The 16,021-nt window shown below is 43.1% G+C and overlaps 1 protein-coding gene and 1 long non-coding RNA gene across 10 annotated transcripts in view; both read right to left on the bottom strand.

Moving 5' to 3' along the window:
* Nucleotides 1-16,021, bottom strand: part of GRIP2 (glutamate receptor interacting protein 2) — a 498,925-nt gene that overhangs the window by 113,216 nt on the left and 369,688 nt on the right. Inside the window, exon 1 of one of the 9 annotated variants that reach the window (XM_045023876.1) lies at nucleotides 15,894-15,912. The exons of the other annotated variants lie outside the window; for them this stretch is intronic. Coding sequence (XP_044879811.1) covers nucleotides 15,894-15,897 — 4 coding nt within the window. The 5' untranslated portion in view covers nucleotides 15,898-15,912. Of the gene's footprint in view, nucleotides 1-15,893; nucleotides 15,913-16,021 lie in introns of those variants that run through there. 9 annotated transcript variants of the gene reach the window in all.
* On the bottom strand, nucleotides 875-4,725 carry LOC123374205. Its single transcript, XR_006581030.1, has 3 exons — nucleotides 4,679-4,725; nucleotides 1,934-1,986; nucleotides 875-983 (listed from the first exon to the last, which is right to left on the bottom strand). It is a non-coding gene; the product is annotated as an uncharacterized LOC123374205 (long non-coding RNA).

Genomic DNA, 16,021 nt, shown 5'->3' with positions numbered 1-16,021 from the left:
GTCCCAAATCACTTCTCTTTCCTCATCTCTACTCATGGCATCATTTGAAAGACAAAAGGCAGCATCATTGCACTGGGGGATGGTCCCTGGCCAAAAAAAATCCAGTTAGACTGTTATATGCATATGGTAAGAAACCCTCTTGCTTTAAATTCACTTGGCTTATTAAATTAGGTATTAGTTTGCATTTTACATTTTATTTCTTTGTAACCAATTCTAACTTTTATGCCTCATTACTAAGGCTACGATTTTATCATTGAGGTTGCAGAAGTCACGGAATCTGTGACTTCCAGAGACCTCCGTGACTTCAGCCTCTGGCAGCTGGGAGCTGCAAGGTCCCCCGGAGCTCCGAGCAGCTCCCAGCTACCCCTGGTGGTGGGGGAAACCCTGCAGATGAGCTGCCCATTTTGTTACAATTTTTTTTTTATTATTAAAAATCACCAACTGGTCATGGCATCCATGAATTTTTCTTTATTGCCTGTGACCGGTCCATGACTTTTACTAAAAATATCTGTGACAAAATCTTACTTCAAGTCATTACAAGTAATGAGTAAGGCTCTTTCTGTGGTTAATAAACTTTTTGTTTGTTTGTTTTTATCTAAGCCAGTGTGTTTGGATTGAAGTGTTTGGGAAAAGCCATTTGAGAAAACAGGGTTTGTGTATATTATTTTCTATTAATGAAATGACGGACTTTCTGTGAGCTTGTTCAGAAGGAAAGAGCTGGGCAGTGCAAGACGCTTTGGTGTCACTCTGCAATATAATTCAGGAGTTGCTGGCTAAGAGCCCTCCTATAACTCAGCTGGGAGTAATTTACATGCTGGAAGCTGAATGGGAGCCGGCCAGGAGTGGCTGCTCTCACGGCAAAAATAGTCTAAAAGGCACCCCAGGTTGGAGAACTGAGGGGACACATCTGTTCAACAGTCCAGATTGTACCCTGGGTAATGTCACAGCGTTAAAGCAGGAAAACGTGTCTCTCTCTTTCAAATCTATGAATAAAAACCAGAAGGGAGGGGATGAGAACTACTAGTTTTAAAAGTCTGAAGGACAGCTTAAGTAATTTACAAGACTGTAGTCTCCTTTTCAAGAGACTTCAGTGAGTAGGAACTTAAACTCTAGTCACTTTCACATAGACATATTTGAAAATTCTCTCAGGCTGACTAGAAATCAGTTTAATTCACTGAGTACAGTTAATTCTTCTGTTCCTTTAATAAATAATTTAGCTGAAAAGATATATGTTTTGACAAGAGAAGTTTATATAGCCAAAACATTTAAGGTAGCTTTGCTTAATAAAATAAATGGTATTTGCTGTTTTGTGTGTTTTAATTAAATTCCAGTTACCATCCTAATGCAGCTTGACACAAGCCATAAGCAAAAAGTTAATTATCTGGCAAATAAGTAATATAGCATTCATCTTTTCTAAACATTACTAAATATGTACAATTAATAAGAATTTGAAATTTTAAGCTATATAATTGCTTATATAAACGTATATATTTATAGCATACCTTCCTTGGTAGCAAAAAGATGTACCAAATCAAGTGTAAAGGCTCTATTTAGTTGTAAATCAACATGTTTTAATTTTATATCAACCAACGAGAATGCTCCTTTCTGTAGAAAAGAAAGGAAGTACCAACTGGAAATTTGAGTAAAAGATTAAAATCAGGGCTTTCCACTTGGTTTAAATAATGATTTGCATCACTGTTTTAAATTGCCATGATTTTAATCAACCAACCTTGGTGTCTGTCTCATCAGCATGAAAGCAGGAGATCCCTATTACTGGTGCAATCCAGATTTCCTCAGACAACATAACCCCAGCCTTTAGATAGCAGTGTCTGCTTTCTGACGTACTCAGTCGCTAACAAGTTTTTCCTTACATGACTTGTGTCTGCTCACCATCTAAACTGAACCTAAATGTGATACTACATACACCACTCACTTCAGAGGAATTGTTCTCCATTTACATCAGTGACAGAGGAGCAAAATCAGGCCCTGTGAACATTAGATACAACAGATCTGTTCAATCATTAAACACACATGATTGCTTATAAAATGCAAAGTCACATAAATCTGCTAGGAGCTAATTGCCTATTATAGCTCACGGTACTGCTAGAGTCAGCACAGAATGATAAAGTGACTTTTTAAAAGGAGAGAAAGCTAGCAGAGCAACCGCTGTTAGCCTGAGCTTGCAGGGCCTGACAAGCTTGGTTCTCCAATTTCAACCGAGGTAAGTGCTTCTATTTCCCCTCCAGTTAATTGTCAGGATCCCTCTGCCTAGCTCCCTTCAATTTTAAGGTAAGATCATAGGGGCAAAATGAAAGAGAGGGATTAAAAAAAAAATTCACCTAATGTCTTCATACCTCCCGTGCCATTACTGCAGCTATTTCAATTGTAAACTCCTGCAATAGAGTCACAACACTGGATTGAGTAACATGATGATGACAGAGACTGAAATACTCAGTATTTCAACTTCAATGCGGGGAACTTAAGGGAAGGAGGTGAGAATTGGCTGGTGCCTGCCAATGTTACTTTAAAAACAAACAAACATTTTTTAATTGGCTAGAGCGGCTGGAAAAAGGATGGAACAAAACACAAGATAAACATGGGATATGATGAAATAGTGAGCAGTATAACTGAAGAAAAACGTTTCCCCAGTTAAGACTCACTCTAACGAAGGTTTACCAGATCATGGCTTTACAAGAACACTTTTTGGGACACAGATGTCTCTTCCTGTGAATCAGGACTAGAACATCTCCATCTCTTCAGATCCACTTGTGGAAGAGGTGGACTCTACATGCATGGAAAGGGGGCTCATAAAACCCATCTTCTCCCCATCCCCATATCTAGCAAGCCCTTGCCACGCAGTCTGGATGACAGGGCAGAGATTAGGCAAGTCATAGGAGACTGCAAATAATTCTTCGTTCTTCCACAGAATTTGTCTGGAAGAAACAACATAACACAGGCTGGGGCTGTACTATTGTCTATGTAGTCCCACAGGCATCTTAAGGGAAGGGTATTGGGAGAAGCCACGGGGGTTAGAGCCAGCATGGATAGTCCTGGCCTTCCTGGGATCTGCCAAGTTTGGGAGCATGGCTCCCACCATTTTCCAGGGGAGATGCCACAAGGAAATCCTCCTGGAGAGTCCCATCCTAAAATCTCCCTCTGGTGATTTTTAATGCAGGAGGGGATGATTTGGCTGCCTGACTGGAGTTTCTAGGTGCTACTGCAATATGAATAGGGAAGAACAATATACTGTGGAAGGAATGTGTATTCATAAGGCAGCTCAGGAATATTCAGCAGTTTTGACAAGGAGGGTATGTGGAAAGAATAATCTGCACAGGAAGAGCACAAGCGTGTGCGCGCGCGCACACACACACACACACACAGTTCTAATGGAGCAAGGTACTGCCTCCCACAACAAGACCCTTATACCTGACATTTTAATATCCCAAATGCCTCCCACCCTAATTCCATTATTCCTTTCTCCAGACTGAATTGGCACTTAATGTGGTCTCATTTGACTATATAGAATGGTGATACACCTCTACCTCGATATAACACTGTCCTTGGGAGCCCAAAAAAAAAAAATCTTACCGTGTTACCCGCCCCACCCCGGAGCACTGCTTTACCACATTGTATCCAAATTCGTGTTATATCGAGGTAGTGGTGTAATTATATCCATATTTTCAGACTGGGAACCTGCTGTGAAGAAAATGGACAATTTCTCTCCCCTTTCTGGTGTCATTTCATGAACTTGCACAACAAGAACTGGATCAGTTGCAAGGCATGATTAAGTGAGATCATCTTCGCATCTTGACGAGGCTAAGTAGCTTTCACAAGGCCATTTTGGGAACGGATATGCAAAGCAAATTAATATGATTTAAGAAGAAAAAAAAGTGTATATTCTACCCTTTCATGGTTTCCAGGTGTAGGGACCAATTTGCTTCGTAGCAATTTTCATTTCTGGTCTCTTTTTCCAAAACCCTGCATCTGCCAACTATGCTGGCATCTACTGCAGTTAGGAAACAAATTTCTCTGTGAAGCAAATTCTTCCAGGATGAATTGAGTGAAGGCAGAGCTCATAATTGCACATTACTGCAAACATTTCTGATAAAAACTGGAGAGATATTTTTACCCACATCTCCAGCTGAAAATTGCTGGGAAAGATGCCTTTGAAAAGCCTTCATCTCCAAGCATATAATTACCAGGTCCTTGAACAAAACCACACGACCAACAGGAAAAAAAACCAAAAAACATTCTTATTACAATAGTAAAAAAAAGTTGGGGATGGCTGTTGGTGGGAATGGAGAGGAAGGCTATTATACTAACTCCTATATGATTTTACATCTCTAGGTAAAGTTATGCAAGTGACTTTCCAAATCACAAGTTGAAAGGAAAGCTGAAAAAGAACTTACCAGTTTGGAAGTTGAGAACATTCATGTTAGTTAATAATAGTGATAAAAATATTAATGTATTAGGAAGTGAAGAATAAAAATGTGTCTCACGCACAAATAGAACAAACCAATCAGAAACAGGCTGTCCATTATCTGTAGTTGGGAAGAGGGACTTGTTGAGATGAGTTCCTGTCTGCATCCTGTAAAACTTGCCCATACCGGTATTGCCCTGGCCTCTTCGTTTGTCATTCAGTGTTGAACGCATTCTAAGACAATATGCATTTCCTCACCTTTTGGGGGCGAAGCCAGACTTTAAGGCACCTGCTCCCCTACATGGTGTTAACTTCGCTTGTGCCAATCAGAAACAAACACAAACAGGTTTTGGGCCCCGTCCCCTATGACACTTCTATGATGTCATAGTGGGTACTTTATGGCCTGCCTGCCATGTACAGGCAGGGAGAGGAGAAAGAAAAACGAATCCTGTGTATACCCGTGTATCCTGTGTATACCCGTAACTGAGCCTGATCACCTCGAAGAAACTCTCTCAGCTCACGTGTTTCAAACAGAGCTTCTACGTTTGCCGGTCGTTATGCGTTGGTTTGTATTTGTAAGTATCAGTTATTACTAAATGCTGCATCTTTGTTTATAAATATTGTTAGTAGATATTTTAGTCATTGTGTGTTTTAAGTTTCATTAACTCTATTAATCATACACTACTCCCTTACCCCTTGTAATTATCCCCAATAAAACTTTTAAATTGATTAAGTTTAGTGTGTGTGTGTGTGTGTGTGTGTGTCTGCAGTTTGCATCGTGACCCACACTCTCCTTGCATCCCTTACCAATACAGTCTGTTGCCACGTGCAGCCTGGTAAATAACAGGCCTGCATTTTCTTTCGCCCCTGCGAGTCCGTGGCAATCTACATGGCGTCACGAACAGGATGCAAGGAAGTTGGGCCATGCCCGTGGCACGCTGCAGACCGCGCAGATGATGAAACTGAACAGTTCCAACATTTGCAGTTTCACCTTTTTACTAGCCAAAATTCAACTAATCCAAAAATAGAATGGATCTGTTCCCTTGGCTCGGGCAAAACTCTAAAAGGCTATACTGTACCATTAACCCTGGCAGATACGGGATGCCTCCTCCGGTGCCACCCGAGCTTTAGGTGTCAGCCAGCCGATTGTTCTCTACAGCCTCAGTGCACGGAGACTGTGGAAAACCTCGGTGCTGCAGATTCCCTCTCAGCTTTGGAGAGAATGTAGCCACATTGTTAGAAAATCCGGAGGTACCGTTTCCAAATTGATTCCCCCACCTCGGGTAATGCCTGCTGATCCGGCACACAAATTATTATGCCAGATGATAAAAGAATTAGATTTAATTAAGAAAACCAAAAAATTGCGACCCGATGAATATAAATCTGAGGATGTTTCCACTGTCCTGTTTGGCATGATATGCAAGGCCCTTGATCTGTGCTCTGTCCTCCACGGGGGCACAGTGTTTGCAGCTAAACAGGCAGCCCCAGGCTCACCTAAAGATGATAATGAGGAGAAGACAGAAAAGGTAGAGCCCATCACTACCCCCCTCCCCCCCAAGTCCCTCTCAGAAAATTTTGCCACCCCCATATGAAGCTCCTAAAACTCCTCTTTTTAAAGACACCATAATAGAGGCCCAACTTCAATGTATACCCCAAATTAAGAAAAACAGTAAAAGAACTAAAAAAGAGCCACCGTGGCTTAACAACCATGTAAAAGAAGCAGTGAGAGATAAAAAGACTTCCTTTAAAAAGTGGAAGTCAAATCCTAGTGAGGCAAATAGAAAGGAGCACAAACACTGCCAACTTAAGTGCAAGAGTGTAATAAGAAAAGCCAAAGAGGAGTTTGAAGAACAGCTAGCCAAAAACTCCAAAGGTAATAACAAAATGTTTTTTAAGTACATCAGAAGCAGGAAGCCTGCTAAACAACCAGTGGGGCCCCTTGACGATCAAAATTCAAAAGGAGCGCTTAAAGATGATAAAGTCATTGCGGAGAAACTAAATGGATTCTTTGCTTCAGTCTTCACGGCTGAGGATGTTAGGGAGATTCCCAAACCTGAGCTGGCTTTTGTAGGTGACAAATCTGAGGAACTGTCACAGATTGAAGTGTCACTAGAGGAGGTTTTGGAATTAATTGATAAACTCAACATTAACAAGTCACCGGGACCAGATGGCATTCACCCAAGAGTTCTGAAAGAACTCAAATGTGAAGTTGCTGAACTATTAACTAAGGTTTGTAACCTGTCCTTTAAATCGGCTTCGGTACCCAATGACTGGAAGTTAGCTAATGTAACGCCAATATTTAAAAAGGGCTCTAGGGGTGATCCCGGCAATTACAGACCGGTAAGTCTAACGTCGGTACCGGGCAAATTAGTTGAAACAATAGTAAAGAATAAAATTGTCAGACACATAGAAAAACAAACTCTTGAGCAATAGTCAACATGGTTTCTGTAAAGGGAAATCGTGTCTTACTAATCTATTAGAGTTCTTTGAAGGGGTCAACAAACATGTGGACAAGGGGGATCCGGTGGACATAGTGTACTTAGATTTCCAGAAAGCCTTTGACAAGGTCCCTCACCAAAGGCTCTTACGTAAATTAAGCTGTCATGGGATAAAAGGAAAGGTCCTTTCATGGATTGAGAACTGGTTAAAGGACAGGGAACAAAGGGTAGGAATTAATGGTAAATTCTCAGAATGGAGAGGGGTAACTAGTGGTGTTCCCCAAGGGTCAGTCCTAGGACCAATCCTATTCAATTTATTCATAAATGATCTGGAGAAAGGGGTAAACAGTGAGGTGGCAAAGTTTGCAGATGATACTAAACTGCTCAAGATAGTTAAGACAAAAGCAGATTGTGAAGAACTTCAAAAAGATCTCACAAAACTAAGTGATTGGGCAACAAAATGGCAAATGAAATTTAATGTGGATAAATGTAAAGTAATGCACATTGGAAAAAATAACCCCAACTATACATACAACATGATGGGGGCTAATTTAGCTACAACGAGTCAGGAAAAAGATCGTGGAGTTATCGTGGATAGTTCTCTGAAGATGTCTACGCAGTGTGCAGAGGCGGTTAAAAAAGCAAACAGGATGTTAGGAATCATTAAAAAGGGGATAGAGAATAAGACTGAGAATATATTATTGCCCTTATATAAATCCATGGTACGCCCACATCTCAAATACTGTGTACAGATGTGGTCTCCTCACCTCAAAAAAGATATTCTAGCACTAGAAAAGGTTCAGAAAAGAGCAACTAAAATGATTAGGGGTTTAGAGAGGGTCCCATATGAGGAAAGATTAAAGAGGCTAGGACTCTTCAGCTTGGAAAAGAGAAGACTAAGGGGGGACATGATAGAGGTATATAAAATCATGAGTGATGTTGAGAAAGTGGATAAGGAAAAGTTATTTACTTATTCCCATAATACAAGAACTAGGGGTCACCAAATGAAATTAATATGCAGCAGGTTTAAAACAAATAAAAGGAAGTTCTTCTTCACGCAGCGCACAGTCAACTTGTGGAACTCCTTACCTGAGGAGGTTGTGAAGGCTAGGACTATAACAATGTTTAAAAGGGGACTGGATAAATTCATGGTGGCTAAGTCCATAAATGGCTATTAGCCAGGATGGGTAAGAATGGTGTCCCTAGCCTCTGTTCGTCAGAGGATGGAGATGGATGGCAGGAGAGAGATCACTTGATCATTGCCTGTTAGGTTCACTCCCTCAGGGGCACCTGGCATTGGCCACTGTCGGTAGACAGATACTGGGCTAGATGGACCTCTGGTCTGACCCGGTACGGCCTTTCTTATGTTCTTATGTTCTTATGTTCTCTGTATCCAGCTCTGCCAACAGCCCCAGAATTTACTGAATCTGAAACTGTAGCAGAAGCTTTGCCTATTGCGATAACTAAAACAGATGCACAAACAGGCAACACCACGCAGGTTACTGAACTGCGAACTCGTACTAAAGCCGAATTTAAAGAGTTTTTAAAGGAAATGCAACGAAAAACCGATGAGGCCCCTATGGTTTGGGTCGGACGGCTAGCCTTAGAACACGGAGCCGAACTGGTGGACCGTGAGGAGGCTGGCATCTTAGCTAAAACGGCCAATTGGGCACGAGGCTTCCCGGGTCATGCTTTATTAAATAATCGCATTTGGCCACTTACCACCCCGGCAGCTGCCATTTTAGCAATGCAAGGCAGTTTTAAAGGATTGTATATCCCCCCGGGAGCCTTAGTCACTCCACATGATTTAATATGGGCAATCGCAGGAGCTTCCATAGCCCTGTGGGATCCACTACAAAATCCACTTAATTTAACTGTTCAACAGCAATTGGTGGCCACACCCTTTATATATGTTACTGATCCCACCCAAATTCCTGTCTCAGCAGAGGCAGTTGATTTAGCATTAGAAGCTGCCCCTGGAGCTGACACCGGTGCCATGCTGCACTTGCATGCAGCTGTTCGCAGATCCATCTTAACGTTATTTGAAGTAGTTAGTAAAATTAAGTTGTCACAGCCGCCCCTGCCTGTTGTCCTCCCAGTTGAGTCGCCACCAAAAGACCCGCCAAAGAGTCAGTTTAATCCCCAAAAACATTCTGAGCGAACTAAAGCTGAACGGGCACGATTTGGCTTCCTTCTTAACAAAGGAATCCCCAAAGAAGCCCTGCGTAAAATGTCAGGCCAAGAGCAGCAAAATATAGCCGAACAGCTAGGCTGGAAAAATTGGGAGGACTATGTTAGATCAAAAAACGAATAGGGGCCGGATGCTGCCCGGCCCAAATTAAAGACCCCACTGATGAATGCCCATACGCCACCCTGTTAGTTAACGGTGACACTCCCACCTCCTTTTTATTAGACACTGGAGCTCAAGTTAGCATTATAGAGCCCAACGTTCCCCACTGTCCTACTGGCTCCTTTATGTTTGTTCAAGGCCCCAATGCAGTACAAGAAAAACCCGTGGTTTGGGTTAAAATTGCCCATGGAAAATACATAAGAAAAATAAAAGCCTTGTTAGGATCAAAAAATCTGCTAGGTGTCTCAGATATTAAAACATTTAAACTGCATAATCAAATTCTGCAAGCCCTCCCTATAACCGTAGGCAATCACTCCCCCTATACCCCCGAAGTAGTTAACTCCCAGCCATGGAAATTTTCCCCTATCCCCACAAAATCCGAAGGGCTTCCCCTTATTGAAGCCTTGCTCACTCAGCTTCTAAAAGAGAAAAAGATAGAAAGGGTTACTGCATCCACCTTTCTGTCCGCGGGTTGGGGTATTCCCAAGTCCGGCGATCCCTCTAAATATCGCCTTGTCATTGATTATAGACAAGCTAACTGCCGTGTAAAGCCTATTGCATTTTCCAGCTCTGTCACCATTCCAGAAATACAGCGGCAACTTAGCGATGCAAGTAATCAGTGGGCATGTACTCTTGATTTAAAAGATATGTTTTACCAAATCCCACTCCAGGACACACAAGGAATCTTAAATTTTGCTTTTAAGGGCGTCCAATATAAATGGAAAGTCTGCCCACAGGGGTTCTGTAATTCACCTGCACTTGCATGGTCCCATCTCAATATCACATTACAAAAGGTAAAACCCCTACAGGATGTGTCCGTGTTAGCCTATGTAGATGACATTGTCATTTGTGGGCCCAATCCACAAGCAGTTCAAAGTACCACCCAAATGGTAATAGATGCATTAGAAGCAGATGGGTGGCAAATTAACAAAACAAAGAGCCACCTGCAGGCCAGCCAGCAATTCTCATTTTTGGGACTCCATTTCACTCCCACCACTCACACACAAGCCCCAGCCAGCGTATTAGACCCTTGGACAGAGGCCCCTCCAAAAAATAAACGAGAGCTTCAGCAGCTACTAGGTCTCCTTAATTATCACCGCCAATATATTCCGGCGCAATTAATTTCTAACCTAGAAATCCTACAAAGCTCTCTCTCTTCTAAACGCTCCGGAGAAGTGTGGAATGCATCAGCACAAAACAGCTTAGAGAAGCTAGCTGGCTGGTTCGCCTCTAACCCCGCCCTCGCCCGTTTTAATTCCCAAGAACCCCTCAACATTGATTTGTTTATCACAAAACACCATGTAGGGTTCACTGTATTGCAACATGGTAATGCCATTTACAATTGGGCCCATCGCCTGTCTGGACCCCAGTATAACTATGGTCTGGTGGGAAAAATGCTACTGGCTGCGTCCAGTATTAGTCACTGGTCCCAAGTCCCTATCCCAGGTTCCCTGTCTGGACCACGTGTCCATTTAATCCCGTGGCTTACAAGTACCCCTCCACCCGAGTTTCATGGCACTACTCGCACCTGGCAGCTTCTATGTTTCCAGGTTGAGGTAGCTTGGCAGGCATGGACCCTAACTCCCAGCGATAACATCTTAGCCCCCCCATCTCACCAGCCGTTATGCATTGAAGTAAAATATGATCCCTGGGTTGTGTCTGACGGGGGCACCTCACCATCCCCTAGGGCGGGAGTTCTTTGTTCCACATGTAATCACTTTAATGTGCAGTTACTGTCCCCCTCCTGCTCCGCACAAGAATGCGAAGTGCAGGGCGTTCTTTTAGCTGCCCAGCATGTTGCTAATGCCCACTCTGCCAACAAGCAAGTTGTTTTAGGTATCGAGTCTCAATTTTGTTTAGATATTTTAATTGAGCAAGCCTCTCCCTCAGCTTTTGTTAAAATGTGGGACCAAATTTTTACCCTAATTCGTAAATTCTCTCACCCTTGGTTCGTTACGCACTGTCCCTCTCATCGACCAGACTCTAACCCCCTGCATTCCTGTCTTGATCAAAGAATGAGAGAGGTCTCCCAAGTTCATATGGCAAATCCCGCCCCACAGGCCGACCCGCTGCTGCGCTGGCTCCACGAAGAATGGGGACACTTACCACCCACAAAATTGTACGGCCTGTTATCTGGCTTCTCTAACCAAAAGCCTGACGTTAGCCGCAGTCAGTGCGAGCTCATTGTTCAGTCCTGCTTGCAGTGTGTGCAGGTAAAAACTATGAATCGTCCCCGATATGAGCGCTCTGCATACGCTGCAGAACACTTTGCCCCAGGTAGTACGTGGCAAATTGACTTAATAGGACCCCTGCCAGGTGCTCGTCGTTTTCCAAAAGCCTTAGTTACTGTCGATCTGGGGTCTCGACAAACTTTGTGTGTCTCTCTTACTAAAACCAATGCTGCTTCTGTCGCTGTGGCTCTTAAGCAAACAGCAGCTGCCTGGGGCACTCCCACTGAAGTCCAAGCAGATGGGGGGCCACCCTTTACCAGCAAAAGCATTGAACAGCTCATTTTTGGATGGGGGGCTTCCCTTCATATCCATACTAAATATCATCCTCAAAGCAATGGTGTGGTGGAGCGAAAAATCGCAGTCCTTAAGACTATGTTGCGAACACCAAACTCCAACCCTGATTTTAAAAACTGGAGTTCATTTTTACCCCAGGTACTTATCGCACTCAACCAAAGTTACTCTCGCTGGCCTCACATTTCACCTACACCTAAGCCGCCTTGGTCCCCCGTGTTTAACATTGGCCAACTGGTTTGGCTTACAGAACCCCAAGCCTCTGGCCATCGAGAACCTATAAAAGCCACCATTCTCCAGGCCGGCAAGTACCCTAACACCTACTTAGTGGCTACAAGTACCCCTGGTAACAAGCTAGTTCATCATAACTGGCTCAGCAAATGTAGTTCTTAATAAACTAACTAACGCCCCTAAGCAGGGCTCGTATTATTTTGTTTTACAGGTTATACTGCTCTCCCTCACAACATCTTTGCCCACAGAGCCCTTAGGAGAGGGTGGACTACAAACTTGGTTCGCCGCCTACTGGGTGCAGGAGGTCAGCGGAAACCAGTCCCTGTCAGCGCTGAGTCCAGAAGATTGTCTTGTTTGCTCCGCTCAGTTCTCACCTAAATATCCATTACCCTTTCAATTTGTACCAATAGTTTATAATTTTTCTTCATTTAATATATCTAGTGTAAATTGTTCTTCCCCCTATGTGCAGTGGGCTGCTTCTAGTGTTTGGAATAATTGTTCCTCACAATTTAATTCTTATGTGTTTCCAGTTCTTAATGCTTCAGGTCGAAGTGATCATAGCTTTCCTTTAATTGAAAGTATTAGAGTTCCAGCATCTCATTGTTGGGTTTTTGTTGGTAATAGTTTAACCCCAGCCCCTACTTGGGTTGGTACTTATTCTAATTGTTCTATGTGGAGTTTCTCTTATGCTAATACCTCCCTAACTAAACCCACTCTTAATTCTACCTACCCTCCTCCCATTAATTGTTCTTAGAAGTGAAGAATAAAAATGTGTCTCACGCACAAATAGAACAAACCAATCAGAAACAGGCTGTCCATTATCTGTAGTTGGGAAGAGGGACTCAGCCCAGAACTAGAGATTTCCACACATACCAGGTGAGCCGTCTGCTCGTAAGCAACAACCACCTTCAGGTGAGGCAAGTTTACAGTAAAGAAAAACTTGGAGCCCCCATCCTGTAAAGACAGAAGTTCATGCATTACCCAATGCATTTATGAAATCAGGCATGGATTGTTTGCCGAAAGGGACTTTACATTTTTTTAAACTACTCTCTTGCAGTGCAGCGATTGCTGGCTTCTTCACTAACAGGGTGAACTGGCTCCTTTCAGCCTACAAAATAAATAAAATAAAAAAAAAATATGCAGCTGGATACAAAACCAAAAAGCCACATTTAACATGTGGCATCCTGGCTGGAATAGCATCTCCCGCGACATCTTAGTCAAAAGGAAGCCAGAGCGCATACAAAAGATGTACTTTTACTAGTTTGACAGCGACGTGAAAACAGGTATTTAGAAATTGGACTCTGGCATTTATTGAACTGTTGACCTTGCAAAATAATGATTCCATTAGTAATGCTAAGTGGTGTCAATGGGGTTAACACCATCTTTGCAATGCTGGACTTACACAGAAATGGAACGCAGACGAGCCCAGAGACTGTTTGATCAGGGCCGGCTCCAGGCACCAGTGAAGGAAGCAGGTGCTTGGGGTGGCCAATGGAAAGGGGCAGCCCTTCCGGGTCTTCGGCAGCGGGTCCCTCAGTCCCTGGGAGTGAAGGACCCGCCGCCGAATTGCCACAGAAGAATGAAGTGGCACGTTTGAGCTGCCACCGAAGTGCCACCAATCGGCCTTTTTTTTTCCCCCGCTTCGCCGCTTGGGGAGGCAAAAAAGCTGGAGCCGGCCCTGTGTCTGATAACAGGGGCTGCTGGGCACGCTGAGTAAAAGGGCAAAAAGAAGAAATTTAGGCCACTGGCCACCCTGTTTGGTAGCCCTGGGAAAACTGGTGGGAAAGTTTTCCTAACATTCTTCTCCTCCCCCAAACATGCACACTTCTTTGTTCTTTTGCCAGTTTTCACACCCCTGAAATTTCATTCCTTTGCACGTTTTCTACGGTGGAGAAAAACAAACAACAGAAATGGGCTACTTTTGCAAGAAAGCTAGAGACCAATTGCACTTTGTAGACAAGGTCCTTCAGATTTAGCAAAGAATGACTTAATGATACCAGGCAAAGCAGAACATCTGGTTGCAGGCCCAGCAAATGCTGCGAAGCAAGGTGGTCTGTTTATTTGGCATTACTGAGTTATCAGCTAAGAGACGCTTAATCTGTTAAATGAAATTTAGATTTGCATCTCGTCTTTCTCTTCTTTGTCACTTATGCCAAAGCCAACAAGTGGTTAAACTGAGTTAACATCCCTCAAGAATAAAAGCTACATTTGATACCACCACCCTGAAAAATCCAAACAAAATAAAAGGACTTCTGCTAGAAAATGCAAGGGTTCCCTGCGGTCCCTCATGGATATCTACTACAAAGCAGAGACCAAACGATCTCAGCACACCGCACATCCAATATGCCAGTTCCTTAACTGCCAAGGCTCAGCAGCTTCCCGGTTAATAGTGCTAAGCAACTTCGTTTTCCATGGCTGACTGTTTAACAACAGAGAGTGCTGCAATGACTATACAAAACTGTAAAGTTACCCATCAACTGTATCAATAGTTACCGTATTAACTGTAACTGCTATGCTGAAGCGCAGAAGAATTAGGGCTAGGGCCTGACTAGGTGAGGGGATTTGTAACGGAAAGCCTAGAAGTGATGAGCTCTACAATCAGTGAAAGTCTAGCCTGGGTTAGAAGAGACTCAGTCATTATACCACCTACGGGGTGTTCAGTGGCCTGTATGAAGCCACTTGGTGGTCTCTAAAGTTTTCACACCAAAAGCCACCATCATAATTGACACCATTGTTGGCAGCTTCAGCAGAGAGGCCAAAGACTTATTGGTCATGAAGAATGAAGTGCTTGCTCAGCCCTAGAAGTCTCTACAGATGGGGTCTGAAGCACATTGGTTGGGGATAGCATGGAGAAAGCTTCCATTACCACTATTCCTGTGGATGGAGGAATGGAGGGATATCAATTCAACACTTTTCATTAGCACTAGAAATAAAAGTCCTAATTATGAGGGGGGAGGGGAGGGGAGGGAGGGAGGGAGAGAGAGAGAGACTCTCCTACCTTACACATTTTTTAAAAAATTACACACGCTAGCCAGATGCCTTACATTGCAAACACAAACCCTATGTGCATATCGCTTGCCAAATATATAAAACTGCAAATTCTCCATCAGGGCTTCCACTGTGATCGGGAGAGAAGCTCATTCAAATAAATGAGAATTGACTCAAACTTCCCTCTAAATCTTAAACAACTCCCCTACCTTGCAAGTCAGATTATCTTTAAAAATGGTTCTGGGCTGCTTTGCATTTCCTGGTGCTGGCTGGAACTGTAAGAAAATATCATGACAATCGCCTACTCAGACTTTTTACCAGGGACCACCAAAAATCAGGAGTGGTTGGCCCAACCGGTCTGGAGACATCTGAACTTTTGGGTGCTTCTCCAAAATCAGCCATTGGACTTTGATATTTTGCCATCACTTTTAAATGCCAAGTAGAATGACTCATACACAAATCACTTGAAAAAATGGAAACAGTGATTTTAATGCGTTCATCTCATTCACCAGCCACCAAGAGGATTTCAAGAGAGAGATTAAATATTTCTAATAGAGAAAAAAAAATAAGAATCCCATTTTGTTTTGCATGTTCAAGGAAGAACTATTAAAAAAACCCTGCAATTAAAATATTGACCAGACATTAAAGATCCACAGAATGCTACTCTGTGTACATCAGTCTAAAAGAGGGGTCTGAAGAGAATGGAGGAGGACAGGGCTGGGAGACAAAACTGTCAGCTGTCTTTGCCTTCTCCTTTGTGATACAGTGAGTCTAGTTCTGGTAAACGAGATCACAGCTCCACTATATATTCACAGAATGGTGAATTCCTGGGCAACAGAAGTGTAAGCTTGGGCCTAGTTGCTCAGTGAAATGCCCCACCTGCAATCTGAAAGGGTCACCTCTAGCATACAGAGAAATTCTGATTTTAAGATACTGTAACACACCCATTCAAAGTGGTGCTCTGTCTCCTTCTGGCGACTGGACCTTATACTGAGGTTGATAAGCCTTCTCCAAGAGTGTTGGGCCTTTTCTCAAGCTGTGAGTCTCCACTGTCTGAGATCCAGAGGTCTGA

This window comes from Mauremys mutica, chromosome 7 (assembly GCF_020497125.1).
Source record: "Mauremys mutica isolate MM-2020 ecotype Southern chromosome 7, ASM2049712v1, whole genome shotgun sequence".
NCBI lineage: Eukaryota > Metazoa > Chordata > Testudines > Geoemydidae > Mauremys > Mauremys mutica.
This window is presented reverse-complemented; position numbering and strand designations above follow the sequence as displayed.